Source organism: Nomascus leucogenys, chromosome 22a, assembly GCF_006542625.1.
Source record: "Nomascus leucogenys isolate Asia chromosome 22a, Asia_NLE_v1, whole genome shotgun sequence".
Classification (NCBI taxonomy): Eukaryota; Metazoa; Chordata; class Mammalia; order Primates; family Hylobatidae; genus Nomascus; species Nomascus leucogenys.
Window position 1 is genome coordinate 43,883,566 of NC_044402.1, and position 19,277 is coordinate 43,902,842.

General features: G+C 34.6%; 1 protein-coding gene across 1 annotated transcript in view; it reads right to left on the minus strand.

Moving 5' to 3' along the window:
- Positions 1–19,277, minus strand: part of LOC100605972 (contactin-associated protein-like 3) — a 268,405-nt gene that overhangs the window by 12,170 nt on the left and 236,958 nt on the right. The window contains 4 exon segments of the mRNA XM_004087052.3: positions 3,397–3,484; positions 4,389–4,522; positions 6,267–6,491; positions 17,782–18,021. Of these exon segments, the coding sequence (XP_004087100.2) occupies positions 3,397–3,484; positions 4,389–4,522; positions 6,267–6,491; positions 17,782–18,021 (687 nt within the window).

Below are 19,277 nucleotides of genomic sequence, written 5' to 3' on the forward strand. Positions count from 1 at the left end.
TGGACCAAGTTAGAACAATCTTAGAATATTCTATTGAAGAGAATATTGAAGATAACTTAGTGCAGCCTCCTCATTTTACCAGTAAAGAGGGACTAATTGATATAATCATTGCTCTTTCTTGGAAAAAAAACCCCACAAAATCTCTTATCTTGACTTTTTAGAGTTTTTGGGTGTTTTTATTCTGTAATGTTGAAAGAGGCAATCCACCATCGGCTCTGAGTGTCTCCTCATGCTTTGCTGGGTTTGCCAAGAAGTGCAAGATGCTGACAGCACTTTACTCAGGCCACTTCTCAAGGCTCTAATTGAAGCAAGCAACATTGAGGGATGAGGTCATGACCCCCTCCAGGACAAAGAACAGACTTGCTTACGGCTTGTTACAAAATCAGTGGATTCCCCAAACTCAGTGTTCCTCTGCTGCAGTGCAAACCTGGCCACAGGTGCAGCCTTCATCTGCACCCATCACTGCCCCATAAGGCTTGAGGGCCAAGGGAAAACAACGCAAATGAGCTGCTGCTCACAAGACTTGCCGTGCCATGAGTAATAGGGTCCTTTGTCTGTGTACCAGGACAGCATCCACAAAACAGTTAAAAGCTGTTAACTTCCTAGCTCGTAAGTCAGGTAAAATCAAATCCCAGACCCAACATAAAACATTTCTTCTAAATGAGACAAACACCATAGCATAGCATAAAATACATAGGTTGATGAATTTTAAATGTTAAAACTGTATGTCTTATATGACATATCCTTACAAAATTTAAAAGGCAATTTCCAGAAATATTTAATTACCAAAACTATTTGGCATTCTTACATATCTAGAGCTCTATTTGAAATATAGTCGTTCAGCGGGTTTTCTTTTCTTCAGCCCAGAATGTATACCTCCTAAGGTATATAAGCTCAGCTGTATTCATATGTAACTGTTTACAGGCTAATATTTTTACTTTTTGGGAGCAGACAAAAAGGCATCTTACATCTTTGCACTGTTTTTTAAATATATATAATATATATATATGTAATTTTTATGATAGTGTTTAAGGGGCCGGGCACAGTGGCTCACACCTGTAATCCCAGCACTTTGGGAGGCCGAGGCAGGTGGATCATGAGGTCAGGAATTCTAGACCAGCCTGACCAACATGGTGAAACCCCATCTCTACTAAAAATACAAAAATTAGCCAGGCATGGTGGCGCACACCTGTAATTCCAGCTACTCAGGAGGGTGAGGCAGGAGAATTGTGTGAACCTGGGAGGTGGAGGTTGCAGTGAGCCGAGATTGCGCCACTGCACTCCAGCCTGGGTGACAGAGTGATACTCATCTCAAAAATGTTTAAATACACATGCACATATACACACACAAAGCAAAACAGAAAGAATACCAATAATACCAAGGTATCTAAAAACAAATCTTAATTTATGATGGATCACCTTTACTGAATTATAAAGTATTTTAGGTGTTCGCATTCTTTAAGACTACCTCTTGGATAAAATTCAAAGCTATATAGAAAATTCAAAATCTAAAAAGTTTCCATTTAAATAGGTTTACTCTGAATTGATCTTGTGATAATCAATCTGAATGGTCTTCATTCACTAAGACTACTCAGAAATAGCAAAATCATATTGAGGTGCTCAGAAACAGCATCTTAATTATGATGGATTTTGGGCCTTTTTTTCTAAGGCATTGTTAGGGTGCATAACAATAAATTAGGCTGGATATGAGCATTATTTTATTAGAATTGCTCATATATTAGCCTATGTATCTATTAACATGTGAGTGTAGTGAGGGTGGGTAGGTATAGTGTTTCTCCCATTCAGTGGCTCAGTGCTTAATAAACTGTTCATAGTAGATGCTCACCAAATTTTTTTTTTTTTTTTTTTTTTTGAGACAGAGTCTTGCTCTGTTGCCCAGGATGGAGTGCAGTGGCGCGATCTCTGCTCACTGCAAGCTCCGCCTCCTGGGTTCATGTCATTCTCCTGCCTTAGCCTCCCGAGTAGCTGGGACTACAGGTGCCTGCCATCACACCCGGCTAATTTTTTTGTATTTTTAGTACAGATGGGGTTTCACTGTGTTAGCCAGTATGGTTTCGATCTCCTGACCTTATGATCCACCCGCCCTGGCCTCCCAAAGTGCTGGGATTACAGGCATGAGCCACCGCGCCTGGCCGCTCACCAAATATTTTTAAATGAAGGGATGAATCAAAGATTTACAGAGACTCAAGAGAAATATATTGATAACTTAGAGTGTTTTGGGTAACTTTCTTTGTAAAATTAGTGGCTTCTCTATTAGCCAACTTGTTGGTCTATTTTACTGTAAGTTAAGGAAAGTACTTCCTATATAATTCCAAATTTAAAGATAAAATTGTAGTTTTGGTATAATTACTAAATGATGTGAGTGGCAAAAAATATATAGCAGAACCAATCCTAAAATACAGTTGTTCAAAGTATAAAGTGTTTTATTACTCTTTGATGATTATCTCTACCTCCAAGGACAGGCAAAATGAATATTTATAATTTTCTGGGATCAACTGCTTCTGAGTATATACTTCATTGCTGAATTTGAATGTAGATTTTTACACCATAAGTTACATGCCTTTGAATATACCATCCTTGAATGAAAACATTAACACCTTCAATTCCATGTTCTCCTTTATTTGGAAGGAAACAAAGATGTCTATAATAAATATTATTCTACTTTTTGATCCTCTTAATATTAAAGTGTAGTTCATTTTCTTAATTGATTTACATAAGATGGGTTTTTTTTAAAAAAGATTATTTTCCTCAGTTCCTTTATTAAATGTAAAGCTAACTGTGCTTTTACAACAGGTTATGATAGACAATATGATAGACAATTACTGTAACTTTCTACCTTGCATAATAGATATTTATGAATATGCCTCCCCATTCCTGTTAGATACTAAAGTCAAAAAGGATGGAAACAACAGGCAAAGCAGGGCTTGAGAGAGAATTAAAACTGTATTCATCTGCTGTAATAAGATTCACAGTTTTTTCTCTTGTGTTCAACTCAAACGTAGTTTTATCATTAAGTGATGGTCTCCGGAGTTGATGTTGATTAATACATACATAATCTGTGAACTTTGTGTCAGCTTTGATAACATTTCACTTTTCAAGAAGGGTTAGAATACCGTGATTCATAATGCATGATTGCCAAGTGAGAGGTTAAGTGTGGAGGTATTTTTCCAGGAACGCCCTTGCACATCTCACAGGCAGCACTTACTCATGATTATATGTACACTCAGGCAAGAGTACAGTTTGCACCCTGATTGTCACTCACTGTGAAATTATTATTCAAGTAAGACAAGGAGCTTCTTTCAGCATGATGAATGCTTCCAGAGCTTGTGACATGACACTTAGGTTTTTTGGGAAAAAGCTCTTTCTTCTACTTACCTAAAACCTTTCCCAATATGAGAGATTTGACGGCATTGAATTCTGTCCCTGAGGACAAGATGACTTGTTTCTTTGCACTCTGGTTAACCTATTAGATGTCCCATGAGAAGCAAACATCAACAGAAAGTACAATTTTAATGACAAGGAAGCAAAGGAAGATGAGGAAAGGAAAGATGAAAATAAATCGCTTGTAAGTACCACTACAAAAGTTTAAGAAGCCACCTTCAAATAATTAATCATTCAGAAGGGGAAGCTATTTTATAAGCAATTCCTGTGATGCCATCAGCTACCACTCTATCCATGATCTACCCACTTGCTGACTTTACTCTTCTTCATAATGGAAGGATCTCTAATTGGCAGAATCCATGAAAAAGATGGAATTGGCTGTTTTAAACTTAAATACGTACTCATTCTGTAGAGAAAATCTGAAACATAAAACCAAGCATTGTTGTTCTCTATACAGATTAAAAGTATATTTTCCTTCCAATGCTGACGACAATGTGTAATTTACCACCTCTGTTGTGACTCAGGTCTATTTTCTTACTTATTCCCATTTTAATGACTATATTGTGTGCTTTTAAACCATGTTTTTAAGTTGCTAAAGTATTTGTTCTTTTATAAACAGAATAAGGCAAGTTCCCAATGCAATATCAATGAATAGATTCCACCAGTAGTCACTATGGTAAACTAGAGAATATTCCCCTACTGAGTAAAGTAAAACAAATAAAGATATTTTGATATTTTAAATAGTAAAATGTTAATAATACCTTTGACAGAATTACACTGCTAAACAAACAAAACAAAGCAATGCAGAATAAACAACCACCTCCTTTCCCCCAGATCCTGGCCATATTTGGCTTCTTCTTCTTGACTTACAGAAGAGCAGCATTGAATGTGTTGCTCTTCTATTAATATTTATTATCAAATTTTTGCATTAGATTATTTGTTCTCAAAATAATGAGTTAGTTTGACTTTTGCATTTGTGGGATTACCTCTACCATGACCACAGCTGCTTCTCTGTTAATCTTCACTTGGTGAAGTTGCCCATCAGCCATGTTTTTAAAATCAAAGGTAAATGCATCAGGATTTTGATGTCTATCTAGCTTGTACCTAATCTGCAAACTTCCTAAAAAGAAAAATAAATTGCATTTAAAATTAAAGTGGTATTTTTTAAAACTCTTGATACAGATTCTACAGCACTTTTATTATTATTTACTTATAGCACTTTTGAATCTATTTAGCATCAATTTAGATGCACCCAATAGTCATCCTTCCTGGAACAGTGATTACTTAAGTGCTATTCCAGTGCCAGACTCTGAGTCCAATGATGCTATTTTAAAAGTCAAGACTAAATGTGTTGTTAATAAGCAGTCTCCCCAAACCTTTCATTTAAAAATGAAAAGGTTTAAATTATGCATATGAGCTCAGAACTCAGATCTAAATTCATTATGACTTTGATATTTATTTTATGAAATGAAACTCCATGCAATATTGTATCAACATTCAGTTCCTGTACATCACACTCCGGGGACTGTTGTGGGGTGGGGGGAGGGGGGAGGGACAGCATTAGGAGATATACCTAATGCTAAATGACGAGTTAATGGGTGCAGCACACCAACATGGCACATGGATACATATGTAACAAACCTGCACATTGTGCACATGTACCCTAAAACCTAAAGTATAATAATAAAAAAATAAAAAATAAAAAAGACTCATTTCAATGTATTACTGATATGTGCATAAAGTTTTTTTTATAGCCAGAATTATTTTAAGTCTTCTGCCATAATCCAAAAATGAGGACAAGAAAAGGTTTTGTCAGGAGACAAGGTTCCATAGTATCTACATCTTCTAATATACATACCCCTCTCCTACACAGATGTACCCTCATTGTATATAATTCTCTTGCAGCTTATACTAAGATCCTGTTAATCAGAGTTTTTTTTTTTTTTTTTTTTTTTTGAGGTGGAGTCTCACTCTGTTGCTCAGGCTGGAGTGCAGTGGATCTCGGCTCACTGCAAGCTCTGCCTCCCGGGTTCACGACATTCTCCTGCCTCAGCTTCCTGAGTAGCTGGGACTATAGGTGCCCACCACCACGCCTGACTAATTTTTTGTACTTTTAGTAGAGACGGGGTTTCATCGTGTCAGCCAGGATGGTCTCGATCTCCTGACCTCACGATCTGCCCGCCTTGGCCTCCCAAAGTGCTGGGATTACAGGCGTGAGCCACTGCATCTGGCCTAATCAGAGATTTTGTAGATTTTTTTCTAGACATTAAATTTTTGTGCTGTGTACCTAACTTAAAGCTTGGTCTTCTTGTTCAACTGTGAAAACCTTGGAATGCCCCAATTACCACTGTTTGAGAGGCTGTCATTACACTTTTCTTCTATAAAAGTGATATAACTAGTTTTTCAGCTACTGATGAGATAAAGAACAGCTGTACTTATCTGTTGCTTATAGGAATTGGTTTTATATAGTTGTACTATAACATCCACATAAATGCTCCTCCATTTTGCTTAGAACGAGGAGAGAATGTATGTCTTGTATCTAGATATGTTATTTCAAAATGAACTGCAAAACCAATTTGAGTCATCATGTACTATTAAAGTCATCCTATCAATAATAAGAAATATAACTGCATATCAACTCTGTAACATTATCAAACATGTAATGGGAGAAAAGCATCTTAATTTAATGTTGAAATGCTAGCTTTTATAATAACCATTAAGGAAGGCACTGAAAAACTAAACACATTGGAGGGCATGCAGTTTTCTTTCATTGTTTGTAGTTTGACTGCTGAAAAGACCCATGCCATTACAGTCCTATTTTTCTAATTCAGGGTTCTCTGTTTCTGTACACAAAAGATATTCACCATTGTTGGCGAGGATAACTGAAAGGTATTCCTCATAGAAAGAGCTCACATACAGCAACAAGCTCGGAGTTCGTGTGGTTCGGAAGCTCAGTGTGATCACCTCTCTGGTCAGTGCTACATCTCTGTGTAATGAAGAAACGAGGGAGGTGGAGTTTTCACTTAAAGTGTAATGTTCTTGAAAATGGTATGTCACTGAGGAGCCAGTTGCAAAATACGCGGAAATCTCTGAAATGATAAATACATTTTTGTTATGTTAACAAAATGTAAGTCCAACAGTCTTGTTTTAAGTACATTTAGAGAATGAGACCAAACCTTAAATATCCTGGGAGATAAAGTAATAGTGAAATCCTTTCCTGTTTTTTTATTTTTTGCTTTTTAAAGTTTTTTAAAAACTCCAACTTGAAGAAAAAGTAGCAAACTCCAATATAGTCATAACGCAGAATTGACTAACACTTAATAGAGATTTTATTTAATTCTCCAAATCATCCTCATCTTATATTTACATATAATTAATTCTCCAGTATAAATGTATAATTTATAGGTAACTTATCTTTGGTTTCCAAATTTTTCCCAAATCATTAATTTTTAAACATCTTTATTCCGATATAATCTATATGCCATGTAATAGACCCAATTACAGTGTAAAATTCTATGTATTTTAGTGTATTTGCAGGCATGTGCAAACATTGCCATGATCAATTTTAGAGTATTTTCACTCCCCTCCCCACTGCACCTTCTTATTCCCTCCTACAAAACCCTCCATATCCACTAGCAGTCATTCTCTGTTTCTCCCCAACACCCTAGCCTAGGCAACTACTAATTTACTTTCTGTCTCTGCAGAGGTTCCTATTCGGGAGATTTCATATCAGTGGAATCTTATAACGTGTGGCCTTTTCAATCTGGCCTCTTTCACTTAGCGTGATATTTTCAAGGTTCATCCATCTTGTAGCATGTATCAGTATTTTATTCATTTTATTGAACAATATTTCATTGGATGTAAATAGTAATGGATGTGCCATATTTTGCGGATCTATTTAAGAGTTGATAGACATTTGGGTTGTTTCTACTTCTTGACTATTATAAATAATGCTTCCATGAAAATTCACGTGTAAGTTTTTCTATGGACACGTTTTTATTTTTCTTAGAAATATATACCTAGGAGTAAAATTGTTCAATCGTATGATAACACCAACTTTAAAATTTTGAGGAGCTGCCATATTTTTTCCAAAATACCTATACCATTTTACATTCCAAACAGCAATTATGAGGGTTTTAATATCTCCACATCCTCACCAACATTTATTATCTTTCTTTTAAATTACAGCTATACTTGTCTGTGTGAAGAGGTATTTCATTGTGACTTTGATTGCATTTCTCTACTGGTTAATGTTGCCAACTGCTTTTTCATGATTTTATTGGACATTCACACATATTTGCTGAAGAAATATCTATTTATAAGCTTTACCTATTATTTAATTGGGTTAAATTTCTTTTTCTTATTCAGTTGTTGGTTTTGTTTTTGTTTTTTTGAGACAGAGTCTCGCTCTGTTGCCCAGGCTGGAGTGCAGTGGCGCAATCTCGGCTCACTGCAAGCTCCGCCTCCCGGGTTCACGTCATTCTCCTGCCTTAGCCTCCTGAGTAGCTGGGACAACAGGCGCCCACCACCACGCCCGGCTAATTTTTTGTATTTTTAGTAGAGACAGGGTTTCACTGTGTTAGCCAGGATGGTCTCGAACTCCTGACCTCATGATCTGCCTGCCTTGGCCTCCCAAAGTGCTGGGATTACAGGTATGAGCCACCAGGCACGGCTTCTTATTCAGTTGTAAAAGCTCTTTAAATAATTTGAATACTAGACCCTTCTAAGAGATATGATTTGCAATAATTTCTTCCATTCTGTGGGTTATCTACTCTTTCGTTCTCCCATGTTTTAAGAGTTTTATAGTTTTAGTTCTTACATCAAGGTCTATTTGGTACATTTTTATGTATGTGTGAGATAGAGGTCTAATTTCATTCATTTGCATGTGCGTGTATACTCAGTTGTCTCAGAGACTACTTCTTCCCATTGGGTTGTCCTGGCACTCTTGTAAAATCCATTGACCGTAAATGGTGAGGTATCTATCTGGACTTTCAATTTTATCCCAATGAGCTATCTGTTTAGTCTTAGGCCAGTTATACACTGCTTTGCAGTAAGTTTAGAAATTGGGAAGTGTGAATCTATCAAATTTCTTCTTCTTAAAGATTGTTTTGGCTATTCCACATCACTTAAATTTTCATATGAAATCAGCTTGTCAATTTCAGGAAAGAAGCCAGCTGGGATATTGATTGAAACTGTACTGAATCTGTATATTACTTTAGAGAACACTGGTATTTTATTTATATTAATTATTCAATCCATGACATGAAATATCTCTCCATTTATTTACCTTTAATTTCTTTCAATGCTTTATAGTTTTCAGTGTGTTTTCCATTTCTTTTGTTAAATGTATTGCTGTGTATGTTATTCTTTTTGATGCTACTGTAAATAAAATTGTTTTATTCATTTTATTTTCAGATGGTTCATAGCTAATGTGTAGAAATACAATTGATTTTGTATATTGTTTTTGTATTCTGCAATTTTGCTGAACTTGGTTTTAGTTTTAAGAGTTTTAAGTAGATTCTTTGGGATTTTTTTATATAAAAAATCATGTCATCCTCAAATAGAGATAGTTTTATTTCCTTTCTAATTTGGATGTTTTTCTTCTTCTTTTTTTTTTTTTTTTTTCATTTTCTTGCCTAATCAGTCTGGCCTGAACCTCTAGTACAATGCTGAATAGAAGTAGTGACAGTATACATTCTTGTCTCATTCTTGATCTTAGGAAAAAAACATTCAGTCTTTATAATTAAATATAATTTTAGCTATGAGTTTTTCAAAAATGCCATTTGTTAGATTGAGGAAGTTATCTTCTATAGTTAGTTTATTGAATTTAAACAAAAATTCATGAAAGGATGTTGGATTTTATCAAATGACTTTTCTGTGTCAGTACAGACTATCATGTGTTTCTGTCCTTTATTCTAAGATATAGTATATTATATTAATTGATTTTCAGCTGTTAAAACAACTTTCCATTTCTGGAATCATTTCCACTTTGTCTTGATGTACAGTCATTTTTATATGTGACTGGATTTGCTTTGGTAATATTCTGTTCAGGGTTTTCACATCTATCTACTTAAATGATATTGGTCTGTAGATTTAAAATATATATACTGATACATCTATGTCTGGCTTTGGTATTAGGGAAATACTGACCTTACAGAATAAGTTGAAAAATGCTCCTTTCTCTTTTATTTTTTGGAAGAGTTTTGAAGAATTAATACTTCTTATTTAAATAGTTGATAGATTTTTAAATAGTTGATATATTCTGATAGTTGATAGCATCAATTATTTGAAACCATCTGGACCTGGGCTTTACTTTGTGTGGTATTTTAATATTATTAAGACATTCCTTTTATTGTTATAGGCCTATTTATATTTTCTCCTCCTTCTTGAAAGAGAAGTAGTAGTTTGTGTTAATTTTGTAGTTAGTGTCATCCTAGGAATTTGTCCATTTTAGCTAAGTTATGTAATTTTTTTCAACATACAGTTGTTTATATTCCCTTGCAATCCATGTTATGTCTGTAAGGTTGGTAGTAATATCACTCTTTCATATGTCATTCTAGCAATTTGAATCATCTCTTTTATTCTTGGTCAGTTGTACTAAAGGTTTGCCAATTTTGTTAACAATTTTAAAGGGCTGACTTTTGGTTTGGTTAATTTTTTCTGTCACTTTTATATTATCCATTTGAGAAATTTCTCCTGTTTTATTTATTATTTCCTGCTTTCTCCTTACATTACATTTAGTTTGCTCTTCTTTTTTCAGTGTCTTAAGGTGGCAGGTCAGGTTTTTTATTTGGGAACCATTTTTCTTTTTAAATATTGATGTTTACAGCTTTAAAATTCCCTCTAAACCTTGCTTTAGCTGTGTTACTATATGTTTTAGTAATGTTGTATTTTTACTTTCATTTATCTGAAAGCCTTTTCTAATTTCCCTTTTGATTTCAGAGTGTATAGTTTAATTTCCACATATTTGTGATATTCCACAATTTCTTTATATTATTAATTTCATCCCATTTTGTTTAAAAAAGACCCTTCATATGATTTCAATCCTTTTAAATGTGTTGAGGCTTGATTTACAGGTAGCATGTTGTCTAACCTAGAATATGTTCCATGAACACTTGAGAAGAATATACATTCTGTTATTGTTAAGAGGCGTGTTCTACAGATGTGTGTTAGTATGATTGCATTTCTATTTTTTTCAACTCCATTTTCTTGGTAATCTTCTGAGTAATTATTCTATCCTTTATTGAAAGTGAAGTATTGACTCCTCCAGGTTTTATTCCTGGTTTTTCTATTTCTCTTTTCAGTTCTGTCAGGTATTCTTTATGTAATTTGGGGCTATATTATTAACTGCATATAAGTTTGCAATTGTTATATCTTTTTGAGGGAATTAACTTTTTATCATTATAAAAGTTTCTCTATTTCTAGTAGCACCTTTTGTTTTAGAGTTTATTTTTTCTGGTATTAGTATAGTCCCTTTGGCTCTCTAGGGTTACTCTTTGCATGGTACGTTTTCCCTTCTTTTATTTTCAACTAAATTACCCCTTTCAATCTAAATTGTATGCCCTTAGACAGCATATAGTTAAGATTTCTTTTGTTATCCATTCTGAGAATACGTCTTTTGATTGGATTGCTCAATCGATGAACATTTAATATTATTATTGATACAGTTAGATTTACATCTGCCATTTTCGTTTTCTTTTTCTATGTTTCATTTGTTTTCTTTTCACTTTCCTTCTGACTTATTATTTTGTATTGGTGGATATTTTGGAGTGTAACATTTTAATTTCTTTCTTGATTTTACTATACTTTGGGGTAAAATATATATAATATATAATTTGCCACTTAACCATTTAAAATGTGAAATTCAGTAGCATTAATTAAATTCACAATGTTGTGCAATTATCACCTCTTCTGATAACCAAAATTTTTCATCATCCCAAAGTTAAACTCTGTATTCATTAAGCAATAACTCTCCATTGCCCCCTCATCTCAGCTGCTGGTATTCTTGAATCTACTTTGTCTCTACAAATTTGTCTATTGATATCTAGTAAACATGGAGTTATATAATATCTACCCTCTTGGGTCTGGCTTATTTCACTTAGCATAATGTCTTCTATGTTAATCAATGTTGTATCATGTATCAGAACCTCATTCCTTTTAACGGCTGAACAATATACCATTACATGTATATGCTACATTTTTTAATCAATTCATGTGTTGATGGACACTTGTATTATTTCCACTACTGTGATTAGTGCTACTATGAACATTTGTATACAAGTATCAGCTTGAGTTCTTGTTTTCAATTGTTTTGGTTATATATATAGAAGTGGAATTGCTGGGTTCAAAGGTAATTCTATGTTTAACTATTTTGAGTTAACTCTAAATCAATTTCTACAGTGGCTGTGGCATTTACTTTCCCACCAGTAACAAAAGACAGTTCCAATTTCTCTAGGTTCTTGCCAAAACTTATTTTCTGTTTTTATTTATTTATTTATTTATTTATTTTTATAGTCAATCTAGTAGGTTTGAAGAGGCAGCTCGTTATACTTTTCATTTGCATTTCTTTAATAACCAGTGATGTTGAGTATCATCTTTCCATGTGATTATTGACTCTTTGTATATCTTTTTGGAGAAATGTCTCATCAAGTCCTTTGTCCAATTAGACTGTTTTTGTTGTTAAGTTCTGGAAGTTATTAACATATTCTAGATAGTGAACCTCCATCAGATATATAATTTGCAAATATTTTATCACATTCTGTGGATTGTCTTTTTACTCTCTTGATGGTGTTCTTTGATACACAGAAGTTGTTAATTTTGATAAAGTCCAAATAATCTATTTTTGTTGTTGTTGTTGCCTGTGCCTTTGGGGTGATCTTTAAAAAACCACTGCCAAATCCAAGATCATGAATATCTGCCTATGTATCTTCTCCTAAAAATTTTATAGTTTTAGCTTTTAGATTTAAAACTTTGATTCATTTTGAGTTAATTTTGGTAAGGGTCTAACTTCAATCTTTGCATGTGAACATCCACTTTTCCTACCTTTATGTTGAATAGACTGTTACTTCCCTATTGAATAATCTTGACAAAGACTATGTTAAACATCAATTGACCGTATGTATGAAGGTTTATTTCTGGCCTCTCAGTTCCATTCCATTGATTTATAGGTTTATTCTCATTCAGTGCCACTTTTTTTGAATAATGTAGTTTATAGTAAGTTTTGAAGTCAAGAAGGATGAATCCTCCAACTTTGTTCTTTTGTAAAATTGTTTTGCCCATTCTGGGCTTTTTCAAATTTTATTTAAATATTGATATGGGCTTTTCCATTTGTACAAAAAGTGCTTTGGGGATTCTGATAAGAATTAAATTGAATCTGCTGGGGTTGTATTGTCATTTTAATAACATTAAGTTTTCCAATTCACGAATATGGAATGTCTTTCCATCTATTTAGGTCTTTCTTTAATCTCTTTCAACAGCGTTTTATAGTTTTCAGTGTCTAAGTCTTTCCCTTTCTCAGTTAAGTTTATTTCTGTTTTTTTTATTCTTTTTGATGATATTGCAAATGGAATTGTTTCCTTAATCTCACTTTCACATTTTTCATTGCTAGTGTAGAGAAATAATAACCAAATTTTTCGTGTTAATTTTGGATCCTGCAACTTTGCTGAATTTATTTATTTTCTCTTAACAGCTTTTATTTTCTGAAGAGTTTTCTACATAGAAGATAATGTAATCTGAGAGAGAGATAGCCCTTCTATTCAAATTTGGATGCCTTTTATTTCTTCTTCTTGCTTAATGACTTTAGCTGGAACTTCCAGTACTATGATAAATAGAGGTGGTAAAACTGGGCATACTTGTCGTGTTTCTTATTTTACAGAAGAAGCTTTCACCATGGAGTATGATGTTAGTTGTAGGTTTCTCATATATGGCCTTTATCATATTGAGAAACAGAAATTCTATTCCTAGTTTATTGAGTGTTTTTGTTTTTCAATCATGAAAGGTTACTGGAGTTTGTTAAATGTTTTTATTTCAGCAACAATTAAGATAATCATGTTTTTCTCCCCCTCATTCTATTAATCTTGTGTAATATGTTGACTGATTTTCATTTGTGAAACCACTCCTGAAATCCTGGGACAAATCCTACTAGGTTTTGGTATATAGGCCTTTTAATATACTTCACAACAATATTTTGTTTTATTTTCTTTAGTGATTGCTCTAAGCTTGCATTATATATATATTATCAATAATCTGCTTCAGGTTTACACTAACTTAATACAAGTGAGATTTAGAAAAGTTATTTCTACATAGCTCTATTTCTTCTCTTTTGGAACTATTTTTATGCATACGAAACCCATTATTATTTTATATAATTTGTTCTCTTTTTAAAAAATCTGAGAAAAGAAAAAAAGAGCAAGTAAATATTTATAGACTTTGTCTATAAACTCTCTTATTTACCATTTCTAGTTCTCTTTCTTTGTTCCTCTGACTCATGTTACCATTTGGTGTCATTCCTTATTTCAGTACAGCCTTGCTCCCATCTGTCTCCTCTGTGCTGTTTTTTTGTAATATATTTCTATAGGCCCGACAATGAAAATATATACATTATATATTTATATATTCTCTATTATAGTCTTATACATTGCTTTTTAAAATAGTTAAGCACTGAAAAGGGTGAGAAATATGACATTATACCTTCTTTTATAATTACCTGCGCTGTTACCTTTATTGGTGCTATTTGTTTTTTGTGTGTAGATTCAGATTATTGTCTGGGTTATATCCCTTCAGCCTGAAGGAACGTTCTTTGTTATTTCCTCTAATGCAGGCTAATAGCAGTGAATTCTCTGCTTTTTGTAAGTAGGAATATATTTTACTTTTTTAATTTTTAGTTTTTATGAATACCTAATAGTTGTACATATTTATGGGGTAGAGGTAATATTTTGATACAACCAAACAATGCGTAATGATCAAATCAGGGTAACTGAGATATCCATCACCTTAAACATTTATCATTTCTTTTTGTTAGGAACATTCTAGTTCCACTCTTCTAGTTATTTTGAAATATACAATAAATTATTGTTAACTATAGTCATCCTGTGCTACTGAACGTGAAAGATGGTTTTGCTGGGTGTAAGTTTCTTGATGACAATGGTTTTCTTTTATCTCTTTGAATATGTTATCTCACTGTCCTGTGGCCTCCATTCTTTCAGATTAGAAGTTAGCTGCTGATCCTGGCGTTTCCTTGTATATATGATTTTTCTCTTACTGCTTTTAAAATTTCCTTCTTGACTTTGGCTTTCAAAGTTTTTAATAAGATGTGTCTGGATATAAACTTGTTTGTGTCATCTGTATTTCACTGAGCTTCAGTATCTTAGATTAATGATTTTTATTAATTTGGGGATGTTTTCAACCATTATTTTTCAAATATTTTTTTCTGATCCTTTCTCTCTCTCCTGGTATTTTCAATTACGTATATGTTGGTGTGCTTAGTTATGTCTGATATTACTCTGATACTCGTTTATTTTTTTCATTATTATTTCTCTGTATTCTTCAGGATACATAATCTCTATTGATCTTGCTTCAAGTTTGCTGATTCTTTTTTCTTTTCTCTGTTAAACTTCCCTGGCTTAACTCATTACTCTCTTGGAGTTATCAACACTCTCTTAATTGCTTACTGCCAATATCTTCATACCACTATGCTTAAACTTATCCATGCTCTGTTCCAAATAGAAATCAGTTCACTTGGGGAGGGCTACCAAGCTGTGTATTTTCATGGCCCCCCTCTACCTCTTGGTTAAATTTGCCTCACTGCTCTGAAGCTGTGGGGAATGAGAGTGGCCTGCTCCTTTGAAGTAAAACCTCTGCTTACAAGTAGGGCACAGGGTGGGAAAGGTAACTTCTTGCCTTGCCTCTCCTGGTGGAGAAACTGTTTCTTACAAGCAAGCTGGAGTGAGGGCAATTGGGACACAGGATTTTCCAGCTGCCACACCTGAAGACCTTATGTCCTGGAATGAGGAGTTGGTGTAGGAAGGAAACCCCAGACTTCTTAGCTGTTTGTGCGTGGACAGAGCTTCTGTCCCACAAAACTGGGGATAAGAAATGCTGGCACCCAATCTTGGGGTAGTGCAGTATCTCTGGAACAGGACCTGGGTAGAGAGGAAGCCTTTGGCTTCTTGGCTATATCCATATAGAGTGGAGCTTCCGTCATACTGAGCTAGGGATGGGGAGGTGCAGGGAGAGGGTCTTGGCTTAAATGCCTCAAACTCTCACTGTTATTACTGATTAATAAATGTTTCTTCATTTGATGTATTTCCTTAAGACATTTTCTAAAGACTTTCAATAGTTGTTTTTTAAAATAATAATTTTTACTAGTTACGCCTGTTTCGTATGAGAGCGGGTTTAGAGAGCTCCTTATGTGGCCAGCCTGGAAATGCCAGAGTACCAGGTTTTTTTATTTCAATTTTACCTCCTGTTTAAAAATCGATTTGCTTTGCAGGAAGCATGAAACAGAGCTCCTGAAGTAACTAGAGAAAAGGTGATTGGAAGACCAACCCTCCTTCAAGGTCAGAATTTAGAAATGTTCTTTTATGCCAAAGATGTTTCTCAAATTTACTGTTTGGATATTAAGGCTAATCCAAAGTGGTGTCTACAGTATTCTGAGAGAGAAAAGTTGAAGGGCTTTCAGCTTCTCTTAAAACATTTCATGAAAGGTTGATATTTTAATTTTATATCAAGTTAATTCCAAAAAATGTGTTTAGTACACACATACACACACACCCCAAATATACCTGTAAATAAAAATAAAATGTTCTTGATCATTGTCTTGGAATACTACTCCACTCTTTCCATTTCCATAAACTATAAAGAATTTACTGAAAATCCAGATCATTCTTATTAGATTAAGTAATCAAGTAATCTAACTATAACATATGCCCCAGCCACTGGAGGACCATTTTCCATTTACTTACCATATAATGTCTATCCTTAAGAAAATTTTGGGTTATAAAATAACATTCAAATTGCACTTAGCAAATGTGGATTGGGAATGCTTTAGAAATCAGCACTTGTGCTCTTGAAGGAGTGGTTACTCCTGATGTTGGCTTTCAGATATAAAAAGGGCTCTGTATTTCCACCAGAGCTATGAGATTTGTTAGCACAGAGATCTTCAGGACTAACAAAAGACATATGCAAGACCTTTTGAAAATTTAAATGACTTCTAGATAATGAATCCTCAAAATTCTTTTGAAAGTCACACAATTTTATAGTGATTAAAGCCTGTTTTGCTGCTAAAAATATGTGTAACAGCCCAGAGACACTTAAAAACACAATTACATTTAGCTCTGATGACTCAATATTGTAAGAGGTTTCATAAAAGTATTATAAATATATTGAATAAGTCAGTACAGAGTACTTAATACTAAAATCAGTCCCTTTTTCCTTTTCTTTCTTTTTTTTTTTTTTCCCCAAGACGGAGTCTCACTCTGTCGCCCAGGAGGGAGTGCAGTGGTGCGATCTCGACTCACTGCAACCTCTGCCTCTCGGGTTCAAGCAATTCTCCTGCCTCAGCCTCCTGAGTAGCTGGGATGCCCGGCTAGTTTTTGTATTTTTAGTAAAGATGAGGTTTCACCATGTTGGCCAGGCTGGTCTTGAATTCCTGACCTCGTGATCCGCCTGCCTTGGCCTCCCAAAGTGCTGGGATTACAGGCATGAGCCAGCATGCCCAGCCCTTTTCTTTTGAAGACATGATTGTACCTGAGCAGAAGCTGTGTGATACCCCACTACACTCCTCTAAGAAGAGTCAAACATTATAGAGCAAAGTGTTTGAGTGATCCTGTTAATGACTGTCAATGTTTAGTTAAATATTATTTTCCCCTTCTAGTTAGTATGCTTATTTTATAAGAAAAGACATTTCTATAAAGGCCTTTTGAATCATTTAAAGTCATTGTCACAAGGGACAATGGGTAAGAGGGTTGCTCAAGTCTAGGAGTTCAAGTCCAGCCTGGGCAACAGAGAGGCTTGAATAGCAATAAGTTGTCTCTAAAAATTAAAAAAAAAATAACAATGATGCTTTAACTGATGTTAAAATTAGAACAGCACAAGGACAGTTTTGAAAACCAAATTATTTCGAGAGGATTAGCACTGAACAGATGCTAGGGGTAACCCAGAGATCTTCTAAGTAAGAAACCCAGAGAGGACTGATAGCCTTAAGTTTTCAAAAACAGTCATATCCCTTCTAAATTCAATAGAGGAATTTGGTACAGAAATTATTCCATTTCAAATAATTCAATCTTATCCTTTCTTTATAATATCAAATGCCAGAAGCATTCTTCGTATTATTTAAGTTTCATGTACTTTCCCTGTAACCTGCTCCTTGGTCACACTTACCATTGGAGCAGAACGGCCCATCATATGCTGAGAAGGCACAGTCACAGGTGACCCCTCTGCGTTTCTCTCTGCATCTCCCTCCATTGTGACACAAGTGTCCATAGGTGCTGCAGTGTCCTGCACACCCTGGCTCCACTCCTGGCGTCACTGTGGCTCTTTCTTCCAGATCCAGGGCCACCCCGTTCAACTGCAGAGACCGAATGCATCCTAGAAAGCCTCTCTGTCTGGTGGCCGTTCCACCTACAACGGAAACACTGCAAATAGAAATGTGTTCCTTGGTATTTTATTCAGGATTTTATGTCCATGTCAAACTCAGGCCTTATGGAAAGTGGGCAATAATCACAATGTGTCAAAAAATTGTGTGAACATACACAATTTTGAAAATATAACTGTTATGAGATATGAAGTTTTAAATGACATTGAATAAAACATTTATTTACGTAACTTTCAAACATGGTGAGTCTGGCAAATAGTCCTTCTAAAAACATTTCCTTAACTTCAGGTAAGAAAGAATTTCACTTTAGTTCCTTTACAAAGAACAAAATACATAATATAAACCACATCAAACACTATTTTACTTTATGAATAAGAATGTGCATTCATCAAACATTATTTTAATTTCTTTATGAATAAGAATGTGCATTATAATGGTTAGGTATGAAGTTTCAAATTTTTCACAATAATAAAAATATATATGGATAAATTTCTTACTTGGATGGACTCTAAAAATAAAGTGTGAAAGGAAATGGAGAAGCAAAGGAGGGGAAGTTGGAAGGGGTGACACCATACCCCAGGATCTCCTCCTCTCAGAGGATACAGTGCTAAACAGTTATTGAATACTGCATGCATGCATATTTTGTCATGTCAAACTTGAATGCTGAAGAAAGCATTTAGAGAGGTTTACGACACTTGTGTAGTGACAAACACTATTATGAAGGCAGCAATTCTCAATGTTAGGAGCATGGAAATTACCTAGAGTTTCTGGAAAATGCAGAGATTTTAGCCTCTTCCCAGAGATTCCAATTCGTAGGCCTAAGGTGGGGGCCTCAAATCTGAACTGTCAATCAGCTTTGTGGGTGATTCTGAAGCCAGTGATTCATCCACCACAATGAATGCTGATTCTAGGTGAATTTTATGCTAATTGTGTTTCTAGGGATTCCCTTAAACCATATCCAAGATTACAAGTGAGAAAATCAAGTTCTTGGTCTGACCCCTCCGTGTATTCCTCCTTTCCAGTAGTTTGATGGTTTCATGTCCTTTGAAAAAGCCTCACTGCACCTTAATAGAAGAGCTAACCATGCTTGAAGCTAGGTTTTAGGAAGTCATGGTATAACACCCCATCCACATCCACATACGTACATGGGTTCACGTGCAGCCTTTAGTACCTGGAGGTTGTATCTACCCTCCCCTGTAAATTAGGTTGGATGATAATTTGTGATTTAGTCCAGTTCTAATTAGATTGCATCCTTATTCACTTTAAAACGCATAAGAAATGA